Source organism: Mauremys mutica, chromosome 8 (genome assembly GCF_020497125.1).
Source record: "Mauremys mutica isolate MM-2020 ecotype Southern chromosome 8, ASM2049712v1, whole genome shotgun sequence".
Lineage (NCBI taxonomy): Eukaryota > Metazoa > Chordata > Testudines > Geoemydidae > Mauremys > Mauremys mutica.
Window position 1 is genome coordinate 79,166,230 of NC_059079.1, and position 11,807 is coordinate 79,178,036.

Genomic DNA, 11,807 nt, shown 5'->3' on the forward strand with positions numbered 1-11,807 from the left:
TTTTTGTTCTGATTTTTTCCCATGTCAAATTTTCTGCTAAGAGAAATTCTGCACACAAATTTTCTGCACAGCTCTATCCCTGCTCCCTGTATCATTTATGCCCTGTGAGTACCTTTGCACTGGTTATCTTGCTACATCAGTCCCCCTTTCACACACACAGGCACTAGCACTGTGCCAGTATTATTCCCCCTGTAGATTATGGCACTGTCCCTCCAGCTTTCTGCAGCCTTCCAGGCACCCTCGTTTCAGCAAACCCCCTCCCCCCCACCTCCAGTGCCCACCAACCCACACCTTTGGTACCCTTCCCCAGCCCACCCTGGCACGCCCAAGGACCCCTTCCTGATCTACCCTGGCAGCCCCTGGTATCTCTCCCCAACCCACCCAGGCACCCTCTTTAGTACATCCCTTCACAACCCACCCTGGCACCCCCTGTACCCTTTCCGACCCACCCTGGCATCCACCAGTATCTCTCCCTGACCCACCCTGGCACCCCCTTTGGTACACCCCCCCTGTAACCCACCCTGGCACCCCCAATACACCTCCAGGACCCACCCTGGCAACCCCTTCAGTACACCCCCTCCCCAACACACACCTTGGCACCCCCAATACCGCTCCATGGCCCCTCCTGGCACCCCCTTTGGTACCCCTCCCACGACCCACCCTAGCACCCCCCAGTATCCTCCTCCCCACCCTGGCACAACCCACGACGCACCCTGGTACCCCCGCGATCTCCTTTGCCCCCAAACGACCCCCCCTTACGCACCCCCCACCCCATCCCCAGCCTGGACCCGCCCCACGCCCCAGCGTCCCCCCACGCCCGGCCCGCTGCCCCCGGGGCCATCTCCGAGGCCGACCCAGCGCGCCACACCAGCTCCAACCGCCAGGCCAGCTCCCAACGGCTCCTCCGCTCGGCTCGGCCCGGCCCGCGGCGCACTGACCTGGACGTGCCGCGCCATCTTCCCGAGCGGCACCGGGAGCCGGGCGGGGGGGCCGTGCCCGGCCCGGGGCAGGGGGGCAACGCGGGGCGGACCGGGGGCGGGGGCAGCGTGTGCAGCCTGGGAGGCGGAGAATGCAGTGTAGAGCCGGGGGGCGGCGCGATACAGTGAGGGAGAAGGGAAGCGAGCAGTGTGAAGGGGCGGGGCGTCAGCAAGGGGGCGGGGCAATGCAGTGCTTGCGAGGAGGGGCGCTGCAGTGTGGGGGCAGTGTGAAGGGGGGATGCAATGTGGTTCTGAGTGGCGGCGGCGATGCAGTGTTGGGGGAGGGGAGAATGGGGCAGAGAAGAAGTGGGGAGAATGCAGTGATACACTGGGGTAGGGGTGTCCTAGAGCCTATGCAGTGATGAGGTGGGCAGAGAGGAGGCAGTGCACAGCCAGCAGAGGGGGAGAGAGCCATGCAGTACAGCTATGGGGGTAGGGGACAGGGGGTAATAATGCAGTGTAAGCCAGCCAGGAGTGGGGGAGGCAGTACAAAGCAGAGCAGCAGAGGGCAGGGGGAGTGTGGAGCATGCTGGGGCCCCGAGAGGCAAGGAGCAGCCAGTGCTGATAAGATGGAGCACGCAGTCCAGTCTGCTCTAGGATAAATGGGGACAAGAGGGTTGGTGGAGATGGACTGTTGCCCCATTTCTGCTATTCAGTGTAGTGCATGGTCCCATTTCTGCTGCATGCGGTGAAGGGGATGCTGGTGGTGACGGCATGCTAGGCTGGAGGGATGTGGTAACTGGCCAAAAGCCATGAGACTAACTCCTTGTACATGCCACCGTCACCATCAATGGTGACATCACTGTGAGTCAAGATGGGACTCTATTAAATCAAGTGGATCAGGACCTTTATCCAATAAATGGTCCTTTTGCTGCTGTGGTCTTGGTGGCTGACAGAGGAGTACATCACTGCTAGCGGGTGCCTAAGTGACTCCAAAATCCCCTGCTTGGTGTAGAAAAATGATCCTCTGCTTACATTCATGTGGAATGGGTTTACCTTAGGGCTCATTTTAGTTCAAAATCCAAATATAGTAATCAGAAAAATGCATCTGCTTTACTTCCTACATGGAGCCCCAAGAGAGTGTCATAGACTCATAGACTTTAAGGTCAGAAGAGTTATTTTGCCGCTGGTGAAGAAGTATAGGAAAGGCCAACAGCCTAAAACAGAGCAGTAGGGCACCTGGTTCAGCATTGTGTATCCACTAGTCACTCCTCACAAACACCTTAATGCACCTTGCTGTGCAATATTACAGCATGGTGGGAAGAATTTCCTCCTTTGCCCTGTGTTAATCAGGTTCGGCTCTAAACCAAAGGATTGATGTCCCTTGTCATTTTTATCCAAGTTACCATATTATCAAGTGCTCCAGGATCTTAAATTTGGCATAGGATTGTGGGTTATTTCCCCTGCTGCCTCAATAAGTCTCATGCACAGCATGAAGATGCCACAGGAAGGCCTGAACTGGCGCTATTGCTTCCCTGAAGAGATGTATCCAAAGACCTGGAGTGGAGAGTGAAACTGACATTTTCCTAGTCAGGCCTCTTAGTGTTGCTGCTGCTTTTGTCAATGGGTTCTGAGACGTAATAATGATAATCTAGAAGTGCTGGAAATAATTATTTGATGTTAGGAGAGCTTGACACACAGAGCCTGACTTATATGGTAGTGTGCAATTTGCTGTCACCTGTTTATAAATACAGTAACTCCTCACTTAAAATCATCCCAGTTAACGTTGTTTCGATGTTAAGTTGCTGATCAATTAGGGAACATGCTCGTTTAAAGTTGTGAAATGCTCCCTTCTAATGTTGTTTGGTAGATGCCTGTTTTGTCCGCTGCTTGCAGGAAGAGCAGCCCGTTGCAGCTAGCTTTTGGGTGGTTGGAACCAGGGTGGATCAGCAGCCCCCCATCAGCTCCCCACTCCCCTAAGTTCCCTGTGCAGCAGCTGCCCCTCCCCCCACTGCCATGTGCTGCTCCTGCCCTCTGCCTTGGAGCTGCTCCCAGAGACTCCTGCTTGCTGTATGGGGGGAGCGGGGAAGAAGGGGGCTAATGTCAGGGTGTCTCCCCCTCCCCCCTGCCAGCAGTGTATTATCGCCTAGGCCAATAAGGCCTAGGCCTAGGGCGGCAAATTTGCTCACACCCCCTCCCCAACTCCGGCCCTTCCCCAAATCCCCGGCCCGCCTCCTCCCCCAGGCACGCCATGCTTCCCTCCTTCCACCTCCCTCCCAGGCTTGCCATGCGAAAGCGCTGGGAGCAGGGCCGGTGCAACCATTTAGGCGACCGCCACTGGGATTTGGGGGGCGCCATTTTCTTTGGCAGCGACCACGGCGGCCGGATCTTCATCCGCCCCGGTCGCCACCGGCATTTAGGCGGAGGGAGCTGGGGCAGGAGAGCATGGGGAGGGCTGCCTGCAGCAAGTAAGTGGGGGGGACAGCACGCAGGGGAACTCCCCACCTCAGCTCACCCCTGCCCCGTCTCCTCCCCGAGCACGCCGTGGCTGCTTCACTTCTCCTGCCTCCCAAGCTTGCAGCGCCTAAGCTGATCGGCACTGCAAGCCTGGGAGTTGAGAGAAGTGAAGCAGCGACGACATGCTTGGGGTGCTCGTGCGCGGAGCAGGGGTGAGCTTGGGTGGGAGGGGTGCCTCAGGGCAGAGGGTGGGGAGCTGCCACAAGGGGGCGCCTCAGGGTGGAGGGGGGGAGCTATTGTGGGGGGGCACCCCTCAGGGCGGGGGAGCAGGCGGTGGGGGGGCGCAAGGTGGAAGTTTCGCCTAGGGCGAGAAACATCCTTGTACCAGCCCTGGCTGGGAGGGAGGGAGAAGCAAGTAGTGGCACTTGGAGGAGGCGGAGAAGAAGTGAGCTGGGGCCCGCGGGCGCAGGGAGTAACTTGGTGGGGGTTGGGAACCGCTCCCCGCCCCATCTCACCTCCACTCCACCGCTGCCATCTCCCGAGTGCGCCACAACTCCCCTTCTCCCCCCTCCCTCCCAGGCTTGCCGTGCGAAAGCACTGGGAGGGAGGGAGAAGCGAGTAGCGGCACGCTCGGGGGATAGCGGAGGTGACCTGGGGCCGGTGGGCACGGGGAGTAACTCTTTGGGGGGGGGCAGGGAACCGCTCCCTGCCCCAGCTCACCATCACTCCACCTCCGCCATCCCCCGAGTGTGCCACAACTCCCCGTCTCCCCCTTCCCTCCCAGGCTTGCCGTGGGGGAGCAGAGGTGAGCTGACGCCGGGGCAGATGGCGGCAATTTTTTGAGGGCCTAGGGGCAGCAGATTTGTTAATCCGCCACTGACTCCTGCTCTTGCACCCCACTTACCCCATCTTCCATAAAGCAGGGGAGACACACAAGGGAGGGAGGGAGCTTCTCTCAGGTCTCAGCAAGCTGATTTAATTAACAAGGCAGTGTACTTAAGCCTGGGTTCAGTTACTTAAAGGGGATATGCACATTTTTTCTCTCACACACAGGGTGTGTGTCTCTGTCTGCCCTCCTTTCCTGCTGCCTTGTAGAGTGTTGGGAGAGTTAACCCTTCAGGGCTCAGTCAATTGCTAGTTCATTTAGCAGTAAGGCATTCCCTGGAAAATATCCCACCCTCAGACTTCTCCACCTCAACTAAGCTTCATAGTCATCATCACTGTGTACCAGTATTAAATTGTTTGTTTAAAACTTATACTGTGTGTGGGTGTTATATATATATATATATATATATATTCTTTTGTCTGGCGAAAAAAATTTCCTTGGAACTAACCCCTCATTTCCATTAATTCTTATGGGGAAATTGGAGTCACTTAACATCGTTTCGCTTAAAGTCGCATTTTTCAGGAACATAACTACAACATTAAGTGAGGAGTTACTGTATTTGAATATTATCTTTACCAAACAGCTCCCAATAAGGGTGTGAATTGGCCCAGCTGCCTGAGAATGGAGGGAAAACAAGGGAAAAAATGCTACAAACAGAGTTCCTTGTTGAGTCCCAACTGAAGTCAGTGCTTAGCACCTCCAAAAGTCAAGCTAGAGTGTCTGAAATTGGGCCCTCAAAAATCAAAGGCCACATTAAAAAATTTTGGCCTCAGCCCAGATCCCCTGACTCCCATGCATGCACCTCACCAAAATCACCACCCCTTCTTTATCATATGGAAGAGCAGTAGTAGTACCTGGATGATCATAAACAATTGGGAAAGAGAAAGTCACAAAAAATGCAAAATGGCACAGAGATACACACAAGGAAAGGGGGACGGGGGAGGGCCTGTCTTTTTAGTCTGTTTGTACAACACCTGGCACAGTGGGGGAGCTGGTCCTTTACTAGGGCTCCTAGATGCTACAGTGATACAAATCATAAAAATAATAATAGTAATAATAATAAAATAATAATAATAATTAAAAAAAAACCTTAAAGGGAAAACAAGGGTCAGGAGCCCAACAAATATCCCCAAAATAGAGAAAATTACCATGAATGGAAACTGAAAAGAAAGTCTCAGGGATAATAAAAATAATGGCCAATTGCTTAATTATAGTGTGGAGATTGTATATGCTTGTCTTCTGGCTATGGATCTGATGCAGTGTAGCAATGATTCGGACTAACTGCTAAAAGAAACTTGTCAGTACAAGTGGTAACTATAAGATTAAAAACTTCTACATTTTACTGAAAGACCTTAGGCCTACTCAGACAACTGCAAAGTGTGGTATGTATAAGCTTAAAAAGCAATGAACAAGACTGGAAATGCAGGGAATCATGACCGTGCATAAATTGAGCACTGCTGTACAGAAAACACTTTACTTCTGCCTTGTATCAAGAGTGAGGCATAAGAGCGCTCATATGCCATAACCCGCACACATCAGCCCATGCCTCCTTAGATACATCCATTCTCTGCATAAGCCCTGCCCTTTTGTTGTACTGTGCACTTGTGGGTTAGGAACCAGATGCATAGGGGTTTTGGATCACTGGTTCTTAACCACATGTGCCTCATGCATAGGCTCTCCTCAGGCTTGTATGTTGTGCTACTAAACCGTGCTTCCTGCTTTGCAAAGCTTTTTAAAGAACAAAGCCAATGAGATGATAATTTAAGAACTGAGCATTTGGTAAGGGATCAGGTGGGCAGACAAGTTGGGGGAGCGTTGGCAGCCTTAGGAAGACAAGGCCAGGTCAGGACTCTCGTCTAAAATAAGTCTAAACTAGCCCTATGTCTACTCTGCCAAAACACCTACTGCTTCCTGCCTTGCCCTGTCGTTTTGAGCTGTCTTCCCCCATGTGTATTGCCACCTCCTCCCTTAGACTGAGCACAAAGGAGAGAGGCAGTGTGCATTAGGAGGGCAGAGAGGAGCTGGCACAGGATGCAGAGCAACTTTAGGCAGCAATGCTTGGCAGCAGGAGGTGGGCAGGGAGCATTGTGCAATCATCTGCCTGTCGGGGTTATATACCTGCCTTAACAATTTCCTCATCTTACCTGCCATAGTTACCAGACAGGGCCAAGATATTGGGTCTTTGGAACAGATTTTCTGATGCAGAAGTCTGAGGTCTGTATCTTGAGTACTGTGGGCAGGGCAGCAGCTCAGGTTAGCGGGTTCATGGATCCCCTGATGAAGATGTAGCCCACAGATGCATATATTTATGAAGGGGTCTTAATGGCTCTGTCATACATGGCATCACCCATCATCAAATGTGTATGGTAAGGCAAGGATCCACTTGGGTCACAGTTAACATGACAGTGTAGACCCTTTCTGAGCTGCACACATCTATTATGCTGGTTGGGTGCTTATTGTCCACCTTTGCTTGGTGTTTGTATCAATATAAAGCCAGGTGGATATTAACTGGATAATCTAGCATTCCGTTGCAGAAGTATGGGCTGTGATTATCCAAAATCAGATTCAGTTTGGTTGGTGTGACCTTGGGTGCCTAGGGTAGCTTTCACTGAAAACGCCAAGGTCAGGGCAGACTGCAAAAAGGAAAGCAGATGCTTCCAAAACTGGTGGTTAACGCTGAAGTTAGACTCACCAACCAGTCACAAACTGTGCTCCTGATCCCCCACACTTGTTATCAAGAAGCTAAAAAAGAAATCATACAGTCTCCCCTTATTGTATTCCAGCACTCTGTTTCCTAATCAGCACATAAGTCCAGTACAGTAGGAAGTTATTTAAAAACTCTGTTCACTATACAAAATGTTCTTCTGACCCCAGACGGCCAGCTACATTACCAGGTCAATATTAGTTTGGATCTTACCCAAAATACCATGCTGCCAGCCAATCCTTTAGCATCTAAAACTAAAGGTTTATTATAAAAGAAAGAAAGAACAAGAAGAGAATTGTTAAATGGTAAAGCACTCAGATACATACATAAGACTTCAAAGTCCATATATCAGGTTCTTAGCACTTGGCAAGTTTGCTGGCTTGAAAGTCCCTCTGGAACACATCCACGTGGTTCATTCAGTCCTTTGTTCAGCGCTTCAGTTTGTAGAAAAAAGTTACTCCAGAGGTAAGAAGCAGAAATGAAGACAAAATGAAGAAGATGCCACTGCCCTTTATATTCCCTTTGCCATGCGGCCTGTACTTTCTGTGTCCCAAACACAAGCTTCACAGAATATGGCATGGAAAAGCTGTCCAGCACCCTTAAATGCCTTGCTGGCTCATAAGCATATCCCCTGCCTCCTTTCAATGGGTTCATTGTATAGCTCATGACCCTTAATGGGCCATCAAATAGGCTAGGGCAAGAGCAGAGAGGAGCTGGCATAGGATGCAGAGCAACTGATGCCAACCTGTCTGAGGGTGTCACACAGAAACACAGCACACATTTGGAAATAGAGATATACCCTACATATCTATGACTCACAATACAAAGGTGATAAGCATATAAACAAGATTAGCATACTTGGCAAATAACATTTTTGCAGCTACCCTACCGGGCATATCTGGTCAGATTATTTGCAATTTTATAGTATTGGTATCAATAATATCACCAAATGTTCCACATATTCCATATAGCGTCACAATTGGGTCTTCCTGAGTTTGTCATAGCCATGTACAAACGTCCAGTGGTTCATGACTGGGACCTCATCATCAAAATATCATTAAATATCCCTCTGGCCAATGGGGAAATGTTAATGGGGTAACCATAACAACAATAGTCACCTCCTCTCCTTGTCCTCTTTCTTCTGTCTGCCCTCCCCTTCCTTCCAAAGGAAGCTTCTGTTCCATCAATGCTTGGTAGCAGCTGAGAAATGGATGAGCTCCTTTCCATTTGAATTTTACTTAAGAAGCTGAATGAGGAACCAATGCAAGCTTCCAAATACAGTTTCTCAAGCCCTGTCTACCCTAGGCAGAACAGCATTACAAACAACAAAGTGTAATGCCCAGAACTTGCAACACCAGTAAAATGTCCTGTCCACATACAAATGCAGCTCCAGGAGCTTTACAGGCATTGGTCCCTTTGATTGATGATTGTACTACTCAGGAGCAAGACTCTGGTCTGGGTGGACAAATGCTGAGAATGATGCTTTTTCCTCACTGTGGATAGGTCACATGTTGTAACTGCATCAGTTCAGAGGGCTGTCCCAGCTCTATCCCATGATATAGTGCCTCACCTTTCAGCAAGCTTTCTTGGCAAGTGTCTCTTGACACTCTCTACCACTTGCCCCAGACATTGCAGGAGGCCATTGTTCCAGTGGATAATGCCTAGCATTTTCTGCAAGTAACTAGAACACACACCTCACCGTCAGCATCCACTCCTCTGAGAACTGAACAATACTCTAGCTCCCTGCCACTATCTACATGTAGTAACAGCTGTAGTGGCAAAACATTTTGTTCAAGCTGTGAGTTGGCCAAAGGTTGTGTCATCTCTTCCTGGGATCTTGTACGATGTGGTAATCCACATGGAAGTCACCTCAGAAACTAGCAGAACTAGCTCCTGTCCAGTGCTGTACACATACACTGTATAGATAGCAACAAATTAAACCTCACAAACATCCCGTTTTGTAGACAAGATAGAGAAGTGAAGAGAATTGCCAAAAGGCTACACAGGGAGAGAGGATTAGAGCTCAGAAGTGTCTGTATCTCAACTCTGAGCTTGGTCCACTGACTACAGTGACTAGGTAACGTTTAGCTGCACAAAAACGTATAAATACCTTTACCGTTTTAAGATTTGTAATATTAAGGGTCCCTCTTAATCAAATGTGTTAGTGTTGGATTATTTAAATGTATTATGTCTTTCACAGTAAATTATTAAGCCTTTGGTTTTATTCAGTTTTGTGTTATACACAATTGTTTGTATATTACAATACTCCTTCATTCATATTAACAGGTTAGGATATTTGCATAGTGAGGCAGCAATAATGTGATAATAGAACTGATTAAAAAAATAACTGCAAATGCACTGAGATTCGTAGGCATAGTGTTAAGATAAGCAACCTTTTTCTGGGTGAATGCCTTGCTCAAAAGACAGTCAACATGCAATGCTGGAGCAAACTTAAAGCTCTTGTTTCTTGGGCTGGGTGGAATTGAGAGTATTAGAGAGTGACACCATTGTTCACCTGTGGGAATGTGGAACTCATGCCAATTTTGTGCACTCTCTAGTGTGTGGCTGTATCAGTTAAAATGGCTGCCTGTCTTGGTTGCATTGAGGATCCAGTCTTCATAGGGAGCAAGCACAATCATTTTAAGGGCAGAAAAAGTGGGAAGCTCCAGGGATTTAAAATCAAACATAACCAGCGGGAGAGTGCGTGTATGTTTCTAAACCCTCAGTGAAACCACCTCCTAACCCCATTAGAGACCCAGACAGAGGATAGTAGGGCAAATGTAAACCAAGACTCAGATGCTTTTTGTGGGGCGGTTCTATCACCGAAAATAGAATATAAAGAATAAAACCCTTTTTCAGGTTCTTAAAAATAACAATTTAGTAAAGAGTTTTTATGTCTTTTGCCCACCTTTACACTGGAAGCTGGACAGTAGGACACACTGGAGACGCCGTTCTGAACGTGCTGCATGGTTTTGGCATCATAGCTAATCTTGTTTCCACTGAAATCAATAACTAAACTCTTATTGGCTTCCATGGGAGCAGAACTAGGAACTAAGAATGTATGTGTTCCTAATAAGAGGGCTCACTTGGACTTCTCTGTGGTTTTAATGTACTATTTCCAGCTCAGGTGTGTGTCTCATTTTCTCCTGTGTGGAATGGCACCATCCTACTGAATTTGATGTTACGGGGTTATTTTACTACACCTCATGCTAAAGAGAATCCCTAAATTGGATCTATTTGTTTGTGTTTATGCATATTGTTATCCCACCTGAAAAAGGCTGAATTTAGAAAGGTCTGATTTAAAAAATAAAAAAGAGAGAGAGAAAGCAGGCAAGAAAAGATCGGCTTGTTGCATGCCCTCTTTCTTGTATGACTTCCCTTTTTTTGCACAATATTTCCATTGAAAGGAATAAGAATTTCATGGCAATAAATAACACAGCAATGTAGTCGGGGCGGCTCAAGCCATTTTGCCGCCCCAAACACGGCGGCATGCCACAGGGGGCGCTCTGCCGGTCGCTGGTCCCGTGGCTCTGGTGGACCTCCTGCAGGCGTGCCTGCGGATGCTTCACCGAAGCCGCGGGACCAGTGGACCCTCCACAGGCACGCCTGCAGGAGGTCCACCAGAGCCGCCTGCCGCCCTCCCGGCGACCGGCAGAGCACCCCCCGCAGCATGCCGCCCCAAGCACGTGCTTGGCGTGCTGGGGCCTGGAGCCGCCCCTGAATGTAGTGGTTAAACTACCCCAAATACACACATCCGCAAACAAAATACTTTTAATTGTGAAAACTATGCTCTCTGACGGTGGTCAAAAAGAATCCAGCCAAATTATCTAGTTTGCATACAACTGTACAGTTTTTGACACATCTCTAGTATGATGTATGTTTTTCTCCTCCAGCTGTCATTCTTTTTCTGTTTTTCATTTTGCATTAGCAGCAGGAGACCATAAAGAATTCTAGTTTGTCTCCATGGATAATGTTTTGAAGATAATATCTTTTGGTCCCCTGCGTTGATATGTACTTTACCACAATTAAATGATTTGCTTTGGTAATCTCTTGTTTGTAGTAATGAACAAATAAACAAACAAATAAATCCCCTGGAACTCCATGTCTATGGATTGGGTATTTTCAATAAAAATAGATTTTACATTTTAGAAATTAATAAAATCTACTGATCAAGTTTCTTTTTAAATTAATAAACATTTAGCTAAGATACAAAAATGTAAGCTGTTTGGCCTATCTGTAGAGAGATTGGTAATAGCTTATAACACTAAGGCCACTGGCTAAATCCAAAGCCATCTTTTAAACCTAAGTCAAATGATCTTGTCAATGACCTCATGGCATGAACTTCATTCCTAAATTTACATCATGCTAGGAAATCTACAAAAACAACAACAAAAACCAACAACCCCAAATATTTCTTTATTATCTGCATGAAGTTCATTAATACCTCATAGCAAACAGGGGCAGGGGTGCTGGAACAATGTTTATAGTGGGGGTGCTCAGAGCCATTGAACCAAACTGTAAACCTGGTATAGAATGGAAACCACTTCAAGTCAGGGGGTGCTGCAGCACCCCGGCACCCTTAGTTCCAGCACCTATGAACAGGGTTCATATCCAGCCTACGACTTTATTGCAAATCTAAGGAAAATTTAATTTTCCAATGGCATATGGCAGAAAAATCAACACCTTAAGAGTAAAGGAGATGTTTAAAACTTCACTGTACATACATTCAAAACACCCACGTTATATACACACTAAATGCAAAAAACTAAATTAATGTAAAGTCAATACACCATTTTCAGTGGATGCACTTAAAACTTTCCTAACTTTAAGCTGGATAAATAGA

At 48.1% G+C, this 11,807-nt stretch overlaps 1 protein-coding gene across 3 annotated transcripts in view; it reads right to left on the reverse strand.

The window, feature by feature from the left end:
* Positions 1 to 1,056, reverse strand: part of RANBP17 (RAN binding protein 17) — a 279,011-nt gene extending 277,955 nt beyond the window's left edge. For all 3 annotated transcript variants that reach the window (XM_045027071.1, XM_045027073.1, XM_045027070.1), the window contains exon 1: positions 939 to 1,056. In XM_045027071.1, the coding sequence (XP_044883006.1) occupies positions 939 to 956 (18 nt within the window). In that variant the 5' untranslated portion in view covers positions 957 to 1,056. The remainder of the gene's footprint in view (positions 1 to 938) is intronic.
* Between the last annotated feature and the right edge of the window lie 10,751 nt (positions 1,057 to 11,807).